General features: G+C 41.6%; 1 protein-coding gene across 1 annotated transcript in view; it reads right to left on the bottom strand.

Moving 5' to 3' along the window:
- LATS2 (large tumor suppressor kinase 2) overlaps positions 1-24,919 on the bottom strand; it is a 71,642-nt gene that overhangs the window by 44,453 nt on the left and 2,270 nt on the right. The window contains exon 2 of the mRNA XM_038573496.1: positions 14,439-14,982. Coding sequence (XP_038429424.1) covers positions 14,439-14,780 — 342 coding nt within the window. The 5' untranslated portion in view covers positions 14,781-14,982. The remainder of the gene's footprint in view (positions 1-14,438; positions 14,983-24,919) is intronic.

Genomic DNA, 24,919 nt, shown 5'->3' with positions numbered 1-24,919 from the left:
GATCCTAGAGACCCGGGATCGAGTGTGTGGAGCCTGCTTCTCCCTCTGCCTGTGTCTCTGCCGCCCCTGCCCCCTCCCGAATAAAATAAATAAAATCTTTAAAAAAAAAAAAAGAAGAAGAAGAAGAAGTGAGTTGCTTAACATCCAATATTTGGGGATTTCAGAGATTTTAACTTTTTTCTAATTTAATTTCATTGTGGTCAGAGAAACACAGACTTCAATCTCTGAGAAGCTATTGAGACTTCTGTCTTAACAAATGATCCGCCTCTGTATACATTCTATGTGCACTAGAAAAGAATGTGTATTCTCTATTTACTGAGTGTGATGTTTATAGATGCCAATTAAGTTAAAGTGGCTGACAATGCTGTTCAATTCTCCTATATCCTTACTTACATATTTTTATCTACCTATATCCCATCAATTATTGAGAGGCAGGTTAAAATCTCCACATACAATTGTGGATTTGCTTATTTCTCCATTAGCTCTTACTCCATCTACTTCACATCATATAGTTTGACGCTCTGTGTTTAAATGCATACTCACTACCACATCTTCCTGATATACAGGCCCTTTTACTATAAAGTGGTCCTCTTTGTCTCAAGTAATACTCATCCTGAGGGGTCATATCTGATATTAATATTGCCACTGCATCTATTTTATGTTCACAGTTTGCATGGCTTATCTTTTCCCAGACTTTTGTTTGGAGTCCATTTGTGTCCTTGCATCTAAGAAGTGTGTCTTGGGGCGCCTGGGTGGCTCAGTTGGTTAAGGCAACTGCCTTTGGCTCAGATCAGGATCCCAGGGTCCTGGGATCAGCCCCGCATGGTTTCGGGCTCCCTGCTCCTCCCTTTCCCTTTGCCCTGCCCAAAAGCTTGTGCTCTCTCAAATAAATAGTCTTTACCCAAAAAAGTGCCTTATGGACAGGACATAGTTGAATCTTGCTTTTTTATTCAGTATGACAACTTCTGCCTTTTGAGTAGAGTGCTTAATCCCTTTAAGTGAATGGAATTGTTAATATGGTTTGATTTAAGCCTGACATTCCTATTTATCTTGTATGTTTGTTCCTTTGTCCCTCCTTCCTTGCCTCCTTTCATGTTAATCAAATTTTTCTTTGTATTCCATTTTCATTCCTTAATTGGCTCTCTTGCTTTATCTCTTTGAATTCTATTTTAGTGATTGCTCTATAAACTGCAATATAGACTTTTAATTATCACAATCTACTTAAGTGTTAATTTCTAATTATGTCAGAAGAAACATAGAAACCTTGCAATAATACAATTCCATTTAACCACTTATCCATAGCGTCCTATGTTACATCTGTATGTGTGATAAATTCATTAATACAGTGTAATTTTTACTTTAAATACTGACACGTCTTTTAAAGGAATAAATTAGTGTTTTATACTTGTTGATATTTACCATCCTTAGTGCTCTTCATTCCTCCCTGTGTATCTTGTATTTCTTTTAGTGCAAATGGTGACAAATTTTCTCAGATTTTTGTTTCCCTGGAAATGTCTTTGCTATCATCTCTGAAGGACAGTTCTACTACATACAGAATCCTCAGTGGATAGATTTTTTTTTCCTTCAGCACTCTGGTAAATGAGAAAAAAGTCCAGCCAGGAGCAGCCAGACATTAAGAGGAAGGATCTCAGGTCTCAAACATCTCTGAATCCTCAATGCTTAAGCACAGTGCATAACTCATAGATGTTCAAAAAACACACGATCAAAGAAGGACTACAAACATTATTTAGGTTTATGTCTGGTTCTGCCAGTCATTTAACAGTACTAAATGTTATTCAACCTCGGAAAAACTAACTTACATGAAACAATTATAGGACAAGGATCCTGGAGTAATTTCACTTTAAAAAATCTAACCTAAGAAAGCCACAGAGATGTCTTCCAAAATTTGTGAATAAACATGTTCACTGTGGCATTATAATAGTAAAAAATTTGAAAAATAGGGGAATTGTTAAATTCTAGTAGACTACCATGACGGCATATAAGCGCTTTGGATTATTATTACTGATATGAAGAGATGCTTTGTATACAAATGTTGAGGGAAAAGAATTCAGCATACAAAACAAGAAAGAGCCAGATCTGGATTTGATTCTTAGTTCCACTACTTAACAGACACATTATTTACCTTGTGCAAGTTAACTTGTGAACCAGTGTTTTCATCTGTAAATGTTGACAATAACAGAATCTTCCTTGTGGACTTGCTGGGAAGATATAGTGATATTCACATAGTAATCACTCAAAAATGTTAATTTCATTAATAAGTAGTTCAAAATATCAACTATGTAGTCATAAAAATTACATTAAAATTAAATATATTTTGTTGAATGTAATAATAGTATTGTGATTGTTTTTATTCTGTTGTGTTTTTATCTTTTCCGATCTTTTACAGATACGTTTAAATATATGAGTATATGAGTGATAAGTAAAATAATGTCTGGTATTTGTTTTTAAAATATTCTAGATATTATACTTCAATTAAATGTTTATTCCAAAAAGTACTACAGAGATAGATGCTCTTGTACTTTTACATTTTTTCCAAAATAAAAAGTCCATCAAAACAACAACAACAACAACAAAAAAAAAAAAAAAAAAAAAAAAACAAATAAAGAAAATATGTGGCCAAATAATAACAATTATCCCAGGACAGTGGGTTGATGGGTCAATTATACTGTATGGTAATTAATATCTTACTTTTATAAATGGTAAGGTGATGGCTAATTCTTTTTCTTTCAAGTTTCATGGGAAAAAACTAAGAGACCTGTAGCTTTGGGTCTGCCCCTCACTTGCTGTATAGTCTTAAACTGAGCACATCACCTCTCTGGGTCTCAGTTAATTTAACGTGAGCCATGCAGGCTAAATAGCCCCTAAAACCCTGTAGACCTACCATGGTTCCCGAGATGGTATGATAAAAACGGGAATTCAGAAAAGGGAGAACCACACATGTACTGGAATGAATAGCTGGAAAAGGCCACAAAGATGAATCATGGAAGAAGCGGGACCTGAGTGGGCAGAGCATGGTTGGCCTGGGGGGTGGGGGTGCATTCCAGGTAGGGCAAAAAACAGGCATAAAGTCAGTGTGGGAGAAAGTCACACAGCTTGGCGACAGTTGGTGTGTAAAGAGGCAAACACAGCTGAAGCAAGCAGGCTGGGCTGGTAATGAGAGAAATAATCAAGTTTGGTAAGTGGTGATCGATCAGATGGTAGGAAAAGGAAGGGAGTGGATACTGAGAGAGTGGCTGATTGTCACCTTTCAGGAAAAGTTCACTGGCAGAAATACTGGCTGAGGGAGACTACTTAGAAGAATCTGGGTATAGAGCAGGGTGTGAGCACCGAAAACACACAGACATGAAAGCTATGCAAGAGAAAAAAAAATATGGGGGTGCCTGGGTGGCTCAGTCAGTTAAGTGTCAGCCTTCAGCTCAGGTCATGATCCCAAGGTCCTGGGAACTAGCCCCACATTAGGCTCCCTGCTCAGTGGGGGGTCTGCTTTTCCCTTTGCCCCTCCACCCAACTTGTGCTTCTTCTCACACAAAAATAAATAAAATCTTTAAAAAAAAAACGGAGGAAAAAGGTAGGTACTGTACTGGGGAAGTACACAGAGTATAGTCAAAGACAAGTCAACAACAGAGGTCTCAATCTTTCTTCAGAAACTACTCCCAGTACTTCTTGAGGGAGAAAGTAGAGACAGAGCACCTATCTTTATGTTGTAGGAGAAAGAATTCCAAAATTACCAATGAAATCCTAAAGGAAGGGTAGGCTGAGCCTCTGGTGACATAAGTCCCTTTTCTACTGTGGAGATCTCAGAAACCTTCGCCTTCAAAAGGTAGATTTGGCAGATTGGAAACAAGCACATCAAGACTTATGAACAGATCCCCAGCCACAGGTGAGTCCTCTGGCGCAAACACTTCCAGTTGAAAACACCAGAGAAACAGTGGGAATGCCAAAGAGTTGAATGAGGCCGTTTGGTATGCGGGCAGAAAGGGGAGGTGGCAGAGACACACGCTCTTTCCAGAGCCTCCTCTAAGTCCTCAAGGTTGATAGCTGGCACAGAGGCTGATTTACTCGGGTATGCCCCGCCACACTCTTGAGCCTCCTAGATGCCAAATGCCACTAGCTTTACGAAGGCTCTCTGCTCAGTAAATCTTTCATAAATCCAATGAAGTTGCTTTAAATTTACACTGAATGTTTTCTTGTTGGGTGGGGAAATTTCATTACATCAGTCATTTGTTTTCAAACAACCTTTATTTCTGCCCATGATAATTCTTCTAATATAATAATTAGCCAAATATATATGAAAACCACAAGGGTACACAAGTTGCACAGGTTAGAGCAGATCTGCTCTGTGTGATTACTGGGGGAGAGACGACCTGCAGGACCAAGGCTGGCGAGAGGATGACAATCTCACAGGAAACACTCTGAAACCCAGCTCTCGAGGCACACTTCGCCAGCTTTCCAGCTGATGACACTATGGTTCAGCCACCTTCCTGAGTGCCCATCATATGCCAGGCACTTTCCATTTCTTCTGGTCGATTAAAACAACCCACAGTGTAGGAGTAACTGTTACCCCCAGTAACTGTATAGATGAAGAATTGTGAGGCTCAGAAAGGTAAGCTGTTAACATGTGTGACATGTTGTTATGCTCTGGTTTCCTAACCAAATATACCATTTGACTTACTGAGATCCTTTCTTCCTTACTAATAGCAGCCCAGTTCTATCCCAGGCAGCCATATGCACAACTCAAGTACACACTTCCAAGGCTGCTTTAACCTCTTGTGACTAGGTTCTGGCCAGTGAGGTGTGGAGGAAAGCCCGTTAAGAAAGAGCCAGGGGACGCCTGGGTGGCTCAGCAGTTGAGCATCTGTCTTCGGCTCAGGGCATGATCCCAGAGTCCCAGGACCGAGTCCCACATCGGGGTCCTTGCATGGAGCCTGCTTCTCCCTCTGCCTATGTCTCTCCCTCTCTCTCTGTGTCTCTCATGAATAAATAATCTGGAAGGAAGGAAGGAAGGAAGGAAGGAAGGAAGGAAGGAAGGAAGGAAGGAAGGAAGGAAGGAGAAAGAAAAGAAAGAAAAGAAAAGAAAAGGAAAGAAAAGGAAAGAAAAGGAAAGAAAAGAAAAAAGCAAGCCAGAGCTAGAGCAGCATTTTGCTGCCATATTTCTGCTTCTTGTACAAACTGTTGACTCTCAGAGAGGTACCACCTGGTAAATCCTGGAAATGTTAGCTTCTTATTAAGAAGAACCGAAAGAGAGGAGGAGCCTGGGGCCTTGGTGACAGCGCATACCACCAGGCTGGCCATATCCTGCCAACCTTCCTTTATTATGCCACCTATGTATATTAAACCCTGTAGCTGGGGATCTATTTCCAGCAGCTTGATTCAATTCCCAAATCATGCTCAGAGCAAGCTTGGTCAGAACTGAAATATAGTCTGTCTGATTCTAACAGCTGGAGATATCTGTTGAGCATTCACTATTTACCCAGGACTCTGCTAGATGGTCGGGGTAAGGGTGAGGGCATGAGAGAATGGTACAAAGGGAAAAGACATTTCCTATGGCTTCCCAGAACTCTAGGAAAATACCAAGTATGCTTATAAAAATTCTGAAAATAATTATATAAATACAGCACCATGCTATAGAATATATTCAAATGCTCATTAATCACCTACTAGGATGGCATGAGCCATCAAATGGCCACAACCATATATATGTATGTGTGTATATATATATATAAAGTAGCAAATAATTCAGGTAGAAAACTGCTCAGTGTGCCATAATAGGTATTAGATAAACAATACTGGTGATCTCCACTATTTTCCACATTGTTGCATGTAGAGAAAATACTGATGGTTGTACTGCGTGTTTGCATTTGCTCAAAGAGGCCAGGACCTGGCTTCCTGAAGGCAGCAGAACCACACCCCAGCAAACTCAGAGCCTGTCATCCCCAAACACCAGCCAAGTGCTCTGCTCGGCACACAAAACATTCTGGGGAGCAAAGAAAGCTGAAGTGTCCAGATGGTGCTGCTCCTGGGGCTGTTCTGGCCTGTCCTCCCAAGACGCCAGGCCTTGCCTACCTGTTTGCCAGCTACTCTCTTGCAAAACCTCTAGGACTGCAAAATCCTGTGTTGGCCAGGACTTGTCCCATGCACAGAGAAGTCACTTGGGGAGGAGAGAGAAGACATTCCTCAAAAAGATGCATTTTGGTCTTGATGTACTAGACTTTGCACTATGTTTTAAGAGGAAAATGGGGGGATCCCTGAGTGGCTCAGCGGTTTGGCACCTGCCTTCGGCCCAGGGCGTGATCCCAGAGTCCCGGGATCGAGTCCCGCATCGGGCTCTGTGCATGGAGACTGCTTCTCTGCTTCTCATTCTGCCTGTGTCTCTGCCTCTTTCTCTCTCTCTCGTGAATAAATAAATAAAATCTTTAAAAAAGGAGGAAAATGGGTCTAATCTCAAGACACTCAGAGCCCCCCCCTCAAAATATGAGTTTTCTGCTACTTAAAATTGAAGAACTGTCACCACTTTTTTATGACCACATACTTACTGCCACAATTAAGAATAGAGAACAAACTATTAAACTGACAAACAGATGTGTTGTTTTGTGGTAGTATTCATTGCTGGCAGGGTTGGAAATATAAAGGCAATTTATAAGACTTTTTCGAGAGAAACTTGGCAAAATAAAAACTGCTCTTCTCATTTGTCCTAGTAAGTCCATTTCTAAAATTTAGTCTAAGTAAATCAGTGATATCTACAAAGATTTACGTAGAAGAATGTCCATCACAGTGTTAAATTAATTAAATAAGGAAGCCATCAGACTGAAGTGATTCTAAGACCTTCTGCCTAAGCTGACATACCAAACCTAAGCCTGATAAGGACAACCAATCCTAAACCTAGGCTTTCCCAAATATTGTAACTTCATTGCTGTAAACAAATAGTTTTCTTACTTTGCTTCTGCCTCTTCTTTCTGAAAGTCGTCCCCTGAACACCTATTAGTGGAGCGCTCCTAACTTCTGGTTTGCCACTACTGATCGGAATCATTTTTGCTCAGATAAACTTAAAAAAATTTTAATATGCTTCAGTTTACCTTTTAACACCAGTTATTTATAATAAATTACAGAACTACTGTTTGAACAATGGAATATAATACAGGCACAAAAAATGAAAATCTGTATAACAAAGTGTTTCTCCCTTTACTTATACATCCGATGCTTATTAGAGTTTGCAGTTTTAGGTACTTGAGAATGAGGACCAGAACAAAGCCACTGCCTAACGGGGCTTAAATCTAAAGAGAGAAATGGATATTACACGAAATACACAACTAAACAGTAACAAAGTCTGATAAATGCTATGAAAAGAAACTTCTGTAATGAGAGAGAATAAAACAGAGGGATCTGGTTCAAACTAGGGCATCAGAAAATGCTTTTCTGAATCCAGGACAGCAAGACAAGCCTTCTAAAAGGAGTAGGCTTTATTCAGGCAAGAAGGGGCCAGTGTTGAGAAGTCCGGGGAAAGGCTGTAAAGCTGGCAGGGCCGGAGCACCAAGTGCAGGAGAAGGGGAGCCGCCTGAGGCTGTGGGGCGGGCCCTGCCTACGGGTCCGGAGCTTCATCCCAAGTGCAGTGGCAAGGTTTCCAGAAGGAAAGGACAGGATCTTTTCCATTTTAGAATGATCATCCAGAGAGCTCTGAGCAGAGGGGCCAGGAGGAGCAGTGTTGTCAGCGAGCAAAGATGGAGGGTTGGCAGGTGGGGGGAGCAGGCCCCATAAGTGCATAGACAGGAGCAAGATACACTCTGGGAGAGCACTGACTGACCTTGACGTTAGGTAAGGAGAGTGAGAAGGGCTATACTACACACATGTATTTCTTGTAAAGGAAGAAGTGGGATCATACTGCATATTCTGTTTTTTTCCACTTGTCACATCCCTCCTCACTTTTCTTCATTTCCTTTCATTACAAAAAAATTTGGCTGCTTTTATACCAAAAGTTCAAAGTGGTCCTATCTGAGCCGATAGAATTATAGGCAATTTTTATTTTCTTTTTATACTTTTCTAGATTTTCCAAACTTACACAATGAACACATACTCTTCTAATAACCAGGGGGAACACTGTGGGGGGAGTCGGTATGATGTGCTTGTGTCTTGTATCTTGTCAAATATCCTACTTTAACAAAGTATACAGTTTATCTTTTGGCAAGGGCAGATTTAATTTGAAAGGCTAAAAAAACGGGGGGGGGGGGGGGGGGGGGGGGGAGGCAAGGAACTGCTACACCCAAAAGCCATTGTAATACAATTTCCTGTTACATTACTGGCATTCCTAAACTTAAGTGTTTCTTTTTTCCTTCTCCTCTTACGAATATTTCAGGGCAGTACCCAGTGCTCCGTAATACTGAAAAGTCCTTCCCTTTCCAGAGGAAGGGAGGAGGAAATGTACATGTTATCTAAACTTTTTCTTTTTTAGACTTTTTTTATTTATTCCTGAAACACAGAGAGAGGCAGAGACACAGGCAGAGGGAGAAGCAGGCTCCCTGCAGGGAGCCTGATGTGGGACTTGATCTCAGGACCCCAGGATCAGGACCTGAGCCAAAGGCAGATGCTTAACCCCTGAGCCACCCAGGTGTCCCTCTACCTTTTTTCATTAGCAAAATACCTACATTACACAGAACCAATCCCTAGGCAGGATTAGTTCTCCCCCCCAAACCCCCGCCGAGGTGTTTGCCTCAATGGCTGACAAATCAGCAATAGCTTCTGCACTGACCAGCACAGGGAACTGTCTGGGCAGTGTTCCAGGCACATGCACAATGCGTGTGCAAACCCACAGTGCACATCGAGGGTGAGCCACACCCATGGCCCTGCACACACCCGGGATGCACCAGACGCAGCACCCAGAGGCCTGCACACCACACGCGAGTGAGACCACAGCATGAACACCTGTCCTCACAGGGCTAGGCATCAAGCATCAAGCATCCAGGGCCTTATGGAAATACAAGACTATGGAAGTCTGAACAGGAACAGTTCAAATCCAGGTGGAAGAATTACAACCCTGCAGTAAGAATCTGGGTTGGACCCTCACAGGTGCCCAAATCCAGGCTAGGGAAGGCGGATGCCAACATTACCAGCCAACAGAATGGTATGTTGAAGAAGTCCCCAGAACAAGTGAAGTGGAGATGTGAGCAGGAGGAGGCAGCACCGCACACCCAGGGCAGGTGCACAGGGGAGGAGTCGGGCCAGGTGGGGCCTGATAGCCAGGGGACCTGGGGGACTGAAGCACTGAGCATGTGCCACTGGCCCATGGAAGTGAGAGGAGAGGGGATGGATGTCCTCACTGGGCATGAGGGGAGCAGAGGACCAAGTTGGGAAGAAAAAACCCCTACCAGGACAAGGTATATACATCAGCAAACACACTGCAAGCCAAAGACAGAGGTCTGCGTGGCCACATTAAAGGAGCACTGAAGTCTTTCCTGTCAAGTGTAACAACTATGTCTAACCAACCCTCACTGAAGATACAAGGTCAGTAAGAGCTGGGGGAGGGGTGGCAGAGGGGGTTACAGTCACCTGCCTGACCGCCCAAGCCATCATTTCCTCTGCAATACTGGGCTAATGACTGGAATCCATCTCAAATGCCTGCTGTGCAGTTTCAATGAGGCTACCAGTGCAAGTGCTTGTTGGAATGGTCCTTGGCACAGGAAGCTGCTGCCAACACCAGTATCTGTCCTTCCTCTGAGAGATGCACAGGCCCCAGCAGGCCTCACCCCTCTGCAGTGATATTTCCTTTGGCAAAAGGACGTGGGTTGATGAATAACTAGTAGAATGGTTGAGAAACTTGATTTAAAAAAAAAACAAAACAAAACAAAACTTGATTTTTCTGGGACGCCTGGGTGGCTCAGCAGTTGAGCGTATGCCTTTGGCTCAGGGCATGGTCCCGGATTCCTAGGATCGAGTCCCACATCGGGCTCCTTGCATGGAGCCTGCTTCTCTTCCCTCTGCCTGTGTCTCTGCCTCTCTTTCTGTGTCTCTCACGAATAAATAAATAAAATCCTTAAAAAAAAAAAAAGAAAGAAAGAAACTTGATTTTTTTGCACTTTTCAGCCTGAGAACACAAAAAAATTTTTTTTTAAATCACTCCCTTTTCCTATTAACCACACTACCTCAGATTTATTTGTTGCTGTGGCCATTATTCTCAGGAAGCCTGTCTCTGAATATACATCCTGACCAGCAGCTTTTTTCTTAGGCCAAATTTGGTGTAATACATCAATCTGTTTGTTTACATTTCTTCCTATCCTCGTTCCATTAAAGATTTAAGTCATTCAGACATTCACAATAAAGTGAGGAAAAACTGGATTAAATCAGGATTAGGAAAATTATGCTAACATAGATATTCAGGACTGGAAGAATATGGTTGTGACAAGCCAGAGCCCTAAAAAGTCTTCAAAGCTGCCACAGACTTGGCACCACTCACAGCCTCCCAATGTGGGAGGCTCACGAAGGTCAGGATATGGGTTGTCCACAGAGAAAGAGCACAGGCTAATTGCTCAAGAGAAGCAAAAAACGTTTCCTGGTACTCACATCTGAAAGGAAGTTTGCACCTACGTCTTCCTCTAGGTGATAAAATGCTTAGCTATTTCTGAGGAGTGCAGGAGCTACTACTGAATAGGATCCTTGCTATCATAAGGCCCCCATGCCATCCATCCATCCATCCATCCATCCATCCATCCATCCATCCCATGCACCCTGAGAAGGCCCGAGTATAGTGAACCTGCCCCAACAGCATCCTTACACCTGTTAACCCACTGCAATTCAGTGAGAAGACACAAGTCAGATGCTTCTGAGAAGCAGACATGTTATATGTATTAACGATGCTGCAAAATCAAATTAGTGGTTTTTAAAACTTTGTCAGGAAGAGGGAAAACCCAGTAATATGATCACTTGAAACCATTAAAAGAAAAGGTGAAACTAAATTTTATAAGATAAAGTAAAAGCTAAATTTAAATTACCTATGCCAATAAGAAGAGTATCCATGATACAAAATATGACACTAATAACCAAAACACTTATTTTCCCAATTCCTTTAATCTATATATAAAGAACAGCCCCTTCCATAAGGAATATTAACCTACTGGCTTTTTTTTTTCTATAGTATTTTTTTATAAGTCTTTAGAAATCTATGTGCAAAACATTTTAGGCACTCTATCATTTGACATATACACTATATCATTACACAGAAAATACTTAGTCTTGTACTTTTCCTAGAAATTTACATTAAAAATGTATCCTGTGGTGGGAGGGGGACCTGTGTGGCACAGTCAGTTGAGCATCCAACTCTTGGTTTAGGCTCAGGTAATGACCTCAGGGCTCTGAGACTGAGCCCTGTGTTGGCTTCATGCTCAGTGGGAGTCTGCAGGAGATTGCCTCAACCTCTGCCCTTCCCCTCCACACCCATGCAGGCACTCTCTCACAATAAATAAATAAATCTTTAAAATACACACACACACACACACACCCCAGGCAGGGGTGCCTGGCTCAGCCAAAAGGGCATGTGACTCTTGATCTCAAGGTCATGAGTTCAAGCCCCACATTGGGTATAGAGAATACTTTAAAAAAAAAAAAAAAGTTTAAAAAAATATATACCCACAAATACTGGTTACATGGGTGTGATTCATTCACTGGGCGAAAATCACCAAGCTGTACCCTTGAGAATCATGTATTTTTCTTATGTAAATTTTATTTTATTTTTATTTATTTTTTTAAAAAGATTTTTTAAAATTTATTTATTCATGAGAGACACAGAGAGAGAGAGGCAGAGACACAGGCAGAGGGAGAAGCAGGCTCCATGCAGGGAGCCCGACGTGGGACTCCATCCCGAGACCCCAGATCACTCCCTGAGCCGCAGGCAGACATGGGACTCTGGATCCCGGGTCTCCAGGTTCACACTCTGGGCTGAAGGCGGCGCTAAACCACTGAGCCACCCGGGCTGCCCCGTATAAATTTTATTTTAATAAAAAGTTTAAAAGAAAACATATATTCAAGTAAATACTTTCATTAAATCTCAGGTCAAATGACATGGGAAAAAATGTATGCACATACATATGTGATGGATAAAATAGTGCATATAGAAATGTATTTCAGGGCAGCCCCGGTAGCGCAGCGGTTTAGCGCCGCCTACAGCCCAGGGCAAGATCCTGGAGACCCTGGATGGAGTCCCACATCGGGCTCTCTGTATGATGCCTGCTTCTCCCTCTGCCTGTGTCTCTGCCTCTCTCTCTCTCTCTCTGACTCTATGAATAAATAAATAAAATCTTTAAAAAAAAAAAAAAGAAAGAAATGTATTTCACCAGTAAGATCTTGAGAAAACGTGTTCACTGCCATTCTGATTAGTATTAGGGTTAAAAATAACAAAGTACAAGAGAAAAAATTAAACCTAAATTAAAAGGCAATACAGTAGAAGACAAAGGAAAATGAAAAGCTGCAATACTAGCTACTCTCTATACCTATCATATTGGATCTGATAATCTGCTTTAGTGAGGACACACACAACTCTAGAGGTTCTGTTGATGGTTTGCGCTCACATTATTTGGATTCTCATAATGGGGTTCTGACCAGGATTCTCTGAAAGCAAATGTACCCTGTATACAGACCAAAAACAGTCCAAATCGGAGGGTAAGGGCGAGGGCAGAGCTGTTTTACTTTATCAAGTAACACTATATACACCAAAGTGATTGAATTATTTCAGGGGCATTAAATATGACAAATGGAGACCTTTCTGCTAGCAATTAGCATAAATTAAATGTTCATGGGAAGATCATTGGTGTCATGATCCTTAATTTTACTCTATTTGTATTTTACCGTCTTGGATACAGCAATGGCTTCATTATTTCTTGCACTGTAATTATCGCTAATGGATTTTGCCACAATGAGTTTCCACCTGTATTTTGGATTATTTGCTTCACTCGTTTCTTTTTATCACAACTGCAAAGAATGCCCTGCTCTGATTACCTCTTTTGTTTGCAAGTGATTTATAGAAGATTTTAGGCTTTGCTGTTGGTTTTCAAGTATCTGCAATCTTACTCTAGTATTTCCCCAGGACTGCTCCTTCTTACTTTCAAAACCATCAAGTTCTGTTTGTCAGGGGATAGCACTTGGCAGCGTATTTAACTTCATATTTTCACAATGAGAGAGGTCATGCCTTTGCTGTCAGCTTCCACTGCTAAAACACTCTGCACCACATTATTCATGATCCTGTGCTTTATAAAAGCAACTCAACATAACAATGCTTCTTCACACAAGTTAATCCTAGTATATCCTAAAGTGTCAAGGAAATGCCCTACAAAATAGCACGATTAGTTTCACAGACATATCATCTGAGAAATATAAATTCTCTAGTTAAATTCTGTGGTAATCAACTACAACAAGAAGGTTGATATGGCTTTTGGAAATAAAAGAGGGCATTGTTAGGCTTTTCCTGTGACTGTGAGGCCAGGAGTAGGTAATTAGGTTATTTCTAAGAAAGTACAAGTGCTCAAGCCATCTTGATGTTGCTTTGAGCATGAAATCTTACTAGTTTTCCAAGGCAGCAAAAAATACCTAGCTGATTTCCATTTTCATGAAACTGTGACTTTTAAGATGACAGATGTATAACAAAGCATTAGCTTTCAGAAGTCCTTTTATAAGGCAATTACATTTTTACCAGTTACATTTTACTAAATACATTTTTACCGGGTTGAACACTAATTCCCTTTTACATGGTCCAGCCTCTCAACCTGTGTTTTACGTGGCTATGCGAATCGCCACAGGATCATAAATATAGAGCTACAAGTTGTTTATTTAGATATTATTGGTGCCACCTCCATTAATGTGTCCCTTATTCTTAAGCAACTGAGAAGTCAGACTATGTTGTCACCATTTTGATGACTTCTCAAGCTTGATCATTTCCTTAACAGAGTTGTGTCTCCTATAACAGTATACATACCATTTTTTAAAATAGGAGAAAACAGAGTCTAAGAAGAGCGAATTCATGTTAATCAATGTTAGCTAAATCAAAAAAATGCACAAACCAAAAACAAGGAAGCCAGTACCTTCCCCATGACAGCTCAGAGTAAGCCCAAATCAATCTCAAAGACAGGGCTAAGTGTGAAAGCCCTTCTCAACTTCACAAGGACAGGACAGAAAATACACAGGTACAATTTCACTAGAGTTCAGAAATGTCCAGGTCTGGCCTGAAAAGGAAAAGCAACCAAGAAGTCAGTTCTGGAGAGAAGGTGGAAAACCATGCAATGGCACACTGGAAGGGTCTCAGGTTTTGGCCTATACACACTTCTCTTTGTAAGCAATTCAGAGCCTTCAAGTGGCAACCACGGGCTCTTTGGCTGTCTCAACTGTGCTGGACGGACTACTTACTGTAACTGCCACCGCAGGAGCCTCAGGGAAGTTACACCCACCTGGTCACATCCCGCATTCACCAGTTCCTGCAGCATCTGTCGGTTTACTTCTGCAGCTGCGGAAGTGCCGGATTCATTAGCAAAAGGCAACAGGGAGTATCTGATTTCTCTCAAAGCTTTCTGATAAGGTCCAAACTTTGGAGTAGCTCTCATCTGCTGTTGCTGCCTGGCAGCATCCTTGCCCCCCAGGACCTTGGTGGCCAGGGAAGCATCACTGTTTGGTCCCACGGGCAGCCCCTGAGCAGAAGACTTGGACGGCTGCTTTAAGCCCTCTCGAATCTCCTGCAGTCGCTGACGGCTATTTCCAGAATAAGTCGTAGCAGGAAAAGTCTTTGGCCTCATTGTTAGTCCAGTTTCCTTTTACCATAAATACAATCTTCTTAAAGTGTTTTATTATTTAAAAAAAAACTGTCAACAGTATCAGTTAGTTGTAAACATACTTTCAAAACAATTTCCTTTTGAAAATTTTCTTTCCTTCAATTTTTGTAGTTCCTATAGAGAACCCAAAATTTTCCAGAGTCTTCATTTTGAAGATCATCACCATCTGAAAAAGAAAATGGAAAGAACATATTCATTTGTGATTTGCACAAACTGTTAACAATACTTTTCAGAAATGGACAATGATCTTGAAAATATTCCACTAGGAAGGATTAAGAAAGAACACAACACCTCTCAGAAATGATAAAAATACTGTTCAACACTGGTTGGCACACATGACATCTAGGGCTGTCCCAAGATGTTTCCTGTAATATGTAATCTGCAATAAAGTAAATCTCCACAAGCTCATACTGACTTAGAAATATGTAACTCAGGCAAGAACAGTAAGTAGTATTAACAATTGATAGCTCACTTATAATACTTCATTATAATAGAATTTCATTTTGAAATTCAAACCTGAGTATTTAGGGTTAAAGTTTCTACATGAAGTCTTGGATTTCTGGCTCGCCCCTAATTACCACTCAGCTCAGGGCCCATACCTTTGTCTCTTCGTGGTTTTACTGACCTTTCCCCCCACCTGAACCTGTGTCTTCCAAAAATTTGGAAATTTTTCCTTATAAAGCCCTCCCAAACTTCCTGGAAGATACTACAAAACTTGTCACATTAAAGGTGTCCTATCTTGCAACTTAAAGCAGTTCTAACACAATGTGTTACTGAGACTCTGGAGGTAACTACTCTCTTGTTTTTTTTTAATAAAGTGGTCAAGTTCTTATCAGCATTGTGACCTAAATACCTTTCTGGCAGAAACTGATACTTACATGGAAGGGGACTGGTAAAAGCATGTGGGTGATTTCTTTCAGTACTGATGAGTGGCTATACCGATAAAAGTTATTCATATAGATCACCTACTACTTCAGCATGGAAATGGCTTCTACACATAGAACTAGATATCACAAAGCCATTTTCTGATAGTGAATTAATCCTACCTGAGGCCTAATTCACTAACTACTCTGTTGTTCTTGCATTCAGAAAACAAAATGAAGCCCAATCTGATACTGCCCTTAGCGGCCAGCTCTACTGGAAGCAGGATCCAGCTCCAGTCACTAGGTGACTGGGTGACCTTGGACAAGTCATTTAACTTCCCTCACCCTCCCTGGGTGAAACAGATGACAACACTTGGTAAGAGGGCAGTAGTGAGCACCGAATAAGACCATGCAAGTAACTGGTTCAGTAGCACTTGGAACATATCACATCTTTGGTAAACCATGTTTCAACTACTCCTGTTATTATTACTTGTGTAATTAGCTATCATCACCGGAGCACAGATGCCCACCAGTGGCAAAAGCAAAGGCCTACACAGTCTCTGAGTTCATAATTGAAGCTGTGGTGGCCCCTTCTACCTGTTCCCTCCTCTTCTGCCCTCACTCATTTCACTCCTTTTAATCCACAGAACTCAATGAGCAAACTGCAAAGGATAAGTCCTTTTGCATTTTAATGAACAAAGAAAAACTGATTAAAAAAAAAAACAGTCTTTAAAAGGAGGGGGGCAGAGAGATCTGGATTTTCTCAGTAAGGAATTGTAGAACTATAAGATGGAAGTTGGCTTCACAGGCTTTGCCATGTAGAAAAAAAAATTTTTTTTTTTTACCCAGTATCTACTATGTGCCAGGCTCTAAGCGTTCTATGTGAATTTACTTATGTAGATCTTTTCATAACCATACATATATGCCCGTAAACCTGAAGAAATTACATTAAAATTACTATTTTTTTCTTAGAGGTGGGAAGATTCTTTTCTTAAAAGGTTCTAGCTATCTCTTTCTCGATGAATCTGAGGCAGACTAAATACCTTTTTCAACATGAAATCCATACTTCAATACACAATATCTAACATAGTAAAGTCACCGAAATGACTGTTTTAAGACTATGCAGACAGTGAACAATTAGATCCAAGAACTGCTGAGATTTCCCTGGGGCCTGGACCAGAGTATTGGCAGGAGGCCAGAAGCCCAGAGCTCTGCTTAATTGGTGTAAAACGGGGCATATTGCAACCACACTCATTTTCAGTGACTTCGTGGTCTAAGCATCTGTTTTGAAATACCTAACTCTCTAAAACCATGAATTCCCATTCCAGCAAAAATAGAGATTCTCAAGGAGCTGCCAAGCACGTAGGGAGAATCCTGAGTGATTCGCTATGTCTGAGAACAGGCAGGAGTCTCTCTCAAACAACACTTTGTTTCCAATCTTTGGGGTCTTTTTTTCCTTTTTTTTGAAATACACAAGACATAAATCATACTCCCTTCACAATAAATAATCAGGGAGGGTTTCTTTACTGTCAAAATGTCTTCACCCTTCCTCTACCTTCCTGTACCATCTACTCACCTACGCCCCATCCACCCACCTATCCACCTTGCGAACATTCATCAAAAGCCTACTAAGTCTCAGGGACTGCTAGTACAAACAAGAACAAAATCCCACCTTCAGCAAGGTAAAGGTGAGGTAGCCAAAAAAACAGCTTCAAAGGAAAAGAGATGCCTGAAAGGAGGGGGAAAAGTCACCTAACAAATGGGAGAAGAAAGGAGAAAGCCAGAAAAAGCTCTGAAGTAGAGATAACTGAATCTGAGTGTAGGGAACAATGGAATTCCAGCCAAAGGGACCAGCATATGCAAAGGAGCAGAGGGACAGGCCCCACCCGTCACATTTACATCTGTGTCGTAAAGGCTCTTCCTGGACAGTTATGGAGGGATGAGGCTGTGCAGGTGCACAGGGCTCCACCAGGAAGGACCTTCAAAGCCATTTTAATTGTCTGGACTCCTTGGAGATGGTGGCAAGTCACTGTCTGCGTAAGCCAAGGAGCGATATGTCCAAAAGTGCTGTTTAAAGAGGTCTGGAGCCCAACTGGAAGGTGGACTGGAAGGGACAACTGCAACACACCAGGTAGATGAAGAAAGCCTGGATGAGGTGCAGTAATCCCAGGGAGGGAGAGGGGGTTTCAGGAGCTAGTTACACCTTGGCCAGACATTTGGGCTTAAAGACATGGATGGGAACTACCAGTAGGCGGGACATTTACCTAGCTAGTGACTTGTCTGCTCAGCAGTTAGGTAAGTGAGTGGAGAACTCCTATCCCTCCCTAACCCTAGAGGCAGTCTAGGGTTAGCCTCATTTTACCCTCAAATGACATCAACAGACTGAAAAGAAAGTACAGAGCTGCTTCATACTCCACTAAGAAAAGGGCAAGGGCCACAAGAGATGGTCCACATGAAGAAAAAAAGCTGTGAGAATGCCCAACCCAAGATGGGGGAGGGGCTACATCAGCAGAGAGAAGGGGAGCCAGGCACAGGTGAAAGAGGCCCTGGTTGGTTGATGAAAGCCCTCTGAATTCACTCTAAAAACGTAAAGTTGCTAAAATCTAGTGAAGAAGTCTTTTTTTGGTGGGGGTTGGGAATGTTTTTATTTAACATATATTTCTTAAGGTGCACAAATCATAAGATCAATGAATATTCACAAAGCACACACCCTTATAAATAGCATCTGGATCAAGGAGTGTATCATTACAACACAGAAGCCCTCGGCCCCCACAGGTCAATGCCCCAAGGGGAACCGCCTTCACTATTTCTAACACCAAGGATTAGTTTGACCAGTTTTTGAACTTTATATCCATGGAATTACCTGTATCCATAGTCTGTACCTTACATGTCTGGCTGATTTTGGTTGACACCAAAATGTTTGGTTATTCATACAGCAGTATGCAGCAAGAGTTTTTGCCATTTTTCACTGCTGAGTAATATTCTACTGTACGAACATAATTGTTTATCCATTCTGCCACCAAAGGACATCTGGGTTATTCCCAGTCTGGGGCTTTTGCAAACTGCTGCTGCCTTATGGCTCCAGCCCCAGAGCTATGAGGAGCTGAAGAGTGAGTCGTCTGCTCTAAGATACTGCTTCTACCACCACATCAAATATTTTCTGTGTAGTTATTGGCAGAGCCCTAGTGGTTCATGTAGTACCTCTCTGGGATTATAAAAATGTACCCCTTCCTCAAGTAAATTGTTACTATGTTATTGTACAACATGAGCAACTCCTGCCTGGGGAGCTTCCAGAGCTCTGCAGGCAGTGGCCTGGCCCACTCCTAAATAGACTGATGCCACAGTCTACCACACATACCCCAGGTGAAGGGGGACAGGTAAAGTCTGAATTATGAGGAGAGTTGGAACTGGACTTCTGAGGCAGGTGACGGTGGAGTGATCATGTATACTCTCCAGAATATGTGCATAACATGCACACCATGTGGCTTTATCTCAGGAGATGATTCTCTACTGTTGTACAGGTATTCCATGAGTGGTCCAGAGTCTCCAAATAGGCTACACATGCCCTCATATAAGTGAGCATTTGTATGATGTGAGGTATGCCCTTTTACATGTAAGGCCCATACACCCATACAAGGTGACCCTCTTACTAGGTCTCAGGGAAGCAGAAAATAATGACCAGCCTCTGACTTTAAGGAGTTCACAGTTTAAGATGGGAGACAAACAAGAAAATCAATTACTTAGATAATGTAACAATAAAAGTTTACCCAAAGAATTATGGGGATCTGAAATAGAAGAATAGCTGGAGAACAAAGAAAAATGGGTAGATTCAATAGCTTAAGAAATAGAACCCATAGGGTTGGTGATATTCACTAGAGGACTGGTTGGAAAGGGGAGGCCAAGTTTCTGGTTTAGAGACCAGAGCTGATGATAGTCCCATTCTCTGAGCCAGGACAACCACTTGGACAATGAGCATCAAGAAAGACGCCTTGGTAGGGATGGAAGAGGGCAGTTCTCAGGAGGTAAGGACAGACATGTCTGGGGGAGGCATTCGGAATATGGCCATTTCGGTGCAAAGGAAAAAGCAACTGGTGGTGAGAAGCCTGGCTTCCACCCCCAGCTCTGGCACTGAGCTCCATGTGATCTGGGCAAGCACTTCACCTCTCAGAGCTTCAATTTCCTGCTAGGTAACAAGCCTTTCTCTGTCTACCTGACAGGGCTGCTCTGAAGATCACAGGTGAACTGCATGTGAGATCACTCTCATCTGTAATGCACAACACACTGGCTAATTATTAGAATTACTAATAAGTTCAGGACTCAGAATCAGACAGAAAAGGCTTTATTCAAGTCAAGAGACATGACCAGGGTAAAGGTCAGATTGGCTGGTGGGAAAGGTTCCAAACTGAATGTAGAAATGTGGGTATTTCATGCTTATTCCAAGTGACTCCTCTTTGAATGACTATTTGATAAGTACACTTGAAAAGTTAAAGTATTTTCTTTTTTAAAGAAGAAAAGCATGAAGAGGGAAAAACTTAAGTCATCAGACTTGATGTCTGAAACATGTGCCTGCAGCAGGGCCTAGGATGGTCAGTTCTGAGCAGTACCGGAGCTTCCAGAAGCTGACTGCTTCCCAACCAGCCAGGATCAGGTTCCATCTGGATGACCAGAGACATGTTAAAAGCAACAAATCCTTCCTTACCTCTGGAACTTAACAAGACCATTCTCTCTGCTAGGAACAAATACTACTCTCAGCCTGGTTCACTTATGCCTGCTCGAATTCTCAGTTTAAAAACTCCCTCCAGGGTAGCCCGGGTGGCTCAGCGGTTTAGAACCGCCTTCAGCCCAGGGCATGGTCCTGGGGACCTGGGATAGAGTCCCACATCGGGCTCCCTGCATGGAGCCTAGTTCTCCCTCTGCTCTGTGCCTCTCTCTCTCTATGTGTGTGTGTGTCTCTCATAAATAAATAAAATTTTAAAAAATAAAAATAAAAACTCCCTCCACAGAAGGACTTCCCCACCCACCCAACCTCAAAGACTGTGGTGTTCACTCACAGCCTCATCACAGTGTACGATGAATGACTGACGTGCCCACTTCAATCACCTTAACTGTAAGCTCCGTGGGGGCGGGAGGACCTGCACCCACTGCCTGGCATGTACATGCACACAGGCCCAAGAAGCACCTGTTGATTGAATACATGCAGCCACCTGCCACTCGGGGGCCATCCCCTCCATTCTAAGCTGGTGACAAAACCTGCTGGAGATCTAAAGGCAGTGCAGAAGTACTCTTGGCACTAGGCTGAGCACATGAAAGACCCTCAGTAAACAGCAGCGCTCTTTCTCTGAAGTGTAAGATGTAGGCCCAGATAAAATGTTCTCACATGAAGTTCACACATGACTATTATATAAAGTTTTATAACTACGGTATATTATTCAGCCAGAAAAAGGAATGAAACTGTACATAGGCTACAACATGGATAGACCTTGGAAATGTTATACTAAGTGAAATAAGCCAGACACAAAAGGACAAATACTACATGATTCTGCTTACATGAGGAGCCCAGAATAGGCAACCTGAGAGAGACAAAGCAGAATGGAGATGACGAGGGCCCAGGGGCACCGGGAGCTATTATTTAGTGCAAACAGTTTCTTTTTGGATGATGAAAAATCTTTGGGTATAGACTGTAGTGATGACAGCAGTAACAATGTGAATGTACTTAATGCAACTGAATTATACACTTATGAATGGATAAAATGATAAGTATTACATACATTTTACACTCATATAAAAATGGGGGGAAAAATGGGGGAAAAATCATCTATTAACATTTAGCTAACTAGCATTTGAAGAATTGTTCCCTTTCTAAACAGTTACACATGCAGAGACCGAACCTTGGGACAGGGTGCTGCCAGTAAGGCAAAGTCCCCTCACAGAGTGGAGTCTAACCTGCCGGGTGCCACCTATGCCCTCCCAAGCACACAGTCACCCCTACCACCAGGAGGCTGAAACACACAGCAGGGAGCAGCTTCCAAAGAGCTGCGCTCATCAGATACCGGGAGTTGTAACCACTCATGTGTCCCACAAACATTCCAGTTACAAAGCCAGCCAGCACAGGTGTATTTATGCATTAGCCAAGAAATGCCAAGGGGATGAGCCCTTAACCAGAATCTGGATCAGAGGCCTTGCTTTCTTTTCTGTTTCCCCCACAACATTTTATTATAGAAATTTTCAAGCATACAGAGAAGTTGAAAGAATGATTGTCACCCCATAAACACACCCCCTGGGAAAAGTTCCTCCATGTGGTGGGAGTAGGAGGTCACCACACACTCTTGTCATGTTCTTTCCATCTCCCACCATTGTCTTACAGAAAGCAGCGGTCCTAGGACTACCACATGTACTGCCCTGTCTCTGTGAATGTGAATATGTAATATGTGAAAGTGAATATGTAAAATAGCACCGCTGGGTAAACTGTGTTCCTGCCTGAACAATCTGGAAAGCATGAAACTTTCCTTCAATCCCATAAAGAATGAAATGTATTTTTTCAGCTTGAGACCTTGTATTTTAGATTTTAGTTTGAAGACAGTTGACTTCATGGCCAAATTATGATCTTATGAAAGAATTCTTCACGAGAATACTCACCAAAGATTGTAGCTGGAAATGAGCTACTCTGACACCCTACTATATCATTTCAGTAAGTTCATTCATCAAGAATTTTCTAAATATGACCTTAAGGCCTCATGAATGTGGATTTAAAAAAAGAGGTATCACACAAAGTAAATCTAATTTTGGAAATTTGTTTGGCATCATCAATCAATTTAAATATACTTTAAAAGAATCTGTCAGATGCCAGAATTTAACAACTCAAAAACACCTCATTTTCAAACCTGGAGCTGAGACAACTACTTAGTATAGGTGGCTCATGTAAAAATGTGAGAACTCTATTTGAAGTATCCCTTAATTTGGCCCTATCAAGACCAATTCCAATCCTGGAAAGTGCTATCAAATGTTCATGAACTTTCATTCTAATTTTTGTTAGTGCTTCATGAACCCACATCAAGGATGGATGCTAAACACACATCAAGCACCAACCAAAGAATCAACCAAACCCATGTATCTCAAGACCCACACTAACGACAAACACTGGCATTTTTAAAATCAGTATTTCTTGGACCTAAAACTCGAATTATTTAAATCATATTCTTTTACTATAATTAACTAGCAAAGTTGAAACTAAATCAGGCAGATGGGTCAGGCTCCAGCCAGATGCTGAATGTAAGAATCACAGACTACCATGCTGATGCACCTCTCCAGTATTGTTCAGGCCAGGAAACCAGACAACAGTGGCTATCCCTCATAATGAGGGTCTTTGAAGAAATCAATGATTACACTCCTCTGGGGATCCAAGAAAACTCCAATAAATAGTGCAATCACAAGGCTGTAGTGGATTCAGAAGCACCATATGTATGCCAGATACTCCACTGGATGTTATGAGGTAGAACAGGGTCTTCCCTCTAAATAAGCTTACAATCTGGAGGAAAAACAAACCATCACCTTCTCTGTTGGCTCTGTACCTGTTATCTATGGTACATGTATGATGTATGTATGCATTATGAACAATGGCATAAAAAAATGGAGCTACAGAAGTTTGTACTCAAGATGACCACAAGGAATGATCAGGCTGTAGACAAAGTTAGCATCCATTACTTGCAGCATTCCTAACAGCAAGCAACCGTACAGGATGGGTCTCCTTATCTTCAACTCCATACCCTAGTAAGGCTTTTCGATCTCTGAGAAAGCCCTGCTTCCTTCCCCTCCAAATTTCAGACATACACCACTTAGGGAGTCCTTGATCCCTAGAGACTAATCCTAGTCCCGTTAGAGAGTCCCATTAAAGAAAGAGTCGCTGCTATGGACAGAGGTAATAGTGTGGACCATCCAAAGAATCCCGATACACTTGCCTATTTGGAGAAAATCTACTAGAGAAAGGATTGTTTCACCAGAACTGGAAAGTCTAAAAGGCTATGATTTGATGAAGGAAGTGTGAGGCTATTCTTAGAGTCTGGAACTTCCTGTGAAAAGGCTCAAACATAGAAGAGAAAGATGAATAGGCAGATAATGTTGGGGAGGGGGCAGGTACTGTCTGGGTACACTTCAGGAAAACACAAGAGTGAGGTAAGATAATGTTAATTAGTAATGGAACTCTCTGGTCCTTAGCATTCCTAATCAGGAAAACTGCTTGGAGGCAGGGAGGCCAATACCTCCAGAGACCTAGCCATTCAAAAGCCAACTTAAAATTCGTAACCGTCCTTGCTAATTTAGAGGTTACAGAATCTACGAGCTACACAATAGAACAATGATTAGTTAACAACAAATATAAACCAGTGCTACAAAATAAGAGATTTTTCACTTGTCCTCCAGAAAAATTCTTATGAATGTCAAATATTAGTACATGAACAAAAAGTATTCAATTAAGAAATCCTTTGTCACAATTAGGTTGACATGCCTACATGGTAAGCAACATAAGGTTTTCACAATAGTGAATGATAAACATTAAGTAATGTCAAATTTCTGTCCTAATTTCAGTATCACAACCATTATCTTTATTTCCAACACTACTTTGTTTGAATACGACTTCTAAAATGAAACTATAAATCAAATAACATCAGCTTTAAAAATACTGAGAGAATAGCTGGACTTAGTGAAACTGGTAGTCCAAGCAGGGCTATCTTCAAACACCAGGAGCCATTCACAGATGCTCTGTGTAATAAAGCCCTGGTTCACACAGAATCATCCACCCACCGTATGTATAATGGGAATGGCGACACCTGGACTTGTGCCACAGAGGCCCAGTTCTGTCCAGAGAAATTATTAAGCAATAGGCTTTTGTAAAAAGGAAGGAGATTCAGAGAATTTTTTGAGCTGGAAATCAGTCACTTTCAGGATTATCAAGCCCAAGCCCTTCATTCTGCTGATCAGGATATGGTGCTCCTTTTTAAAGCAGATTTACAGTCCAGACAAAGTAAATGCACGGAGTTATCTTCTGTATTTCAAGCCATTTTTTAAAAAGTCAGTAGGGAATATTGCTTAGAAATTTCATATCATAACTATGAAATAAAATATAAAAGCAACCTTTGAAAAACAGAGTTGGTCTGGTTTATCTAATACAAAGCAGAACACCCAGCCCCCTCCAAAAGCTTTCCCAAATCTTTCCTATGTGTTTATGGTGAATTTATCAGCTTCACC

The sequence above is a fragment of the Canis lupus genome, chromosome 25 (genome assembly GCF_011100685.1).
Source record: "Canis lupus familiaris isolate Mischka breed German Shepherd chromosome 25, alternate assembly UU_Cfam_GSD_1.0, whole genome shotgun sequence".
Taxonomy (NCBI): Eukaryota; Metazoa; Chordata; class Mammalia; order Carnivora; family Canidae; genus Canis; species Canis lupus.
Note: the sequence above shows the minus strand (reverse complement) of the source record. Positions and strands in the feature narration are given on the sequence as shown.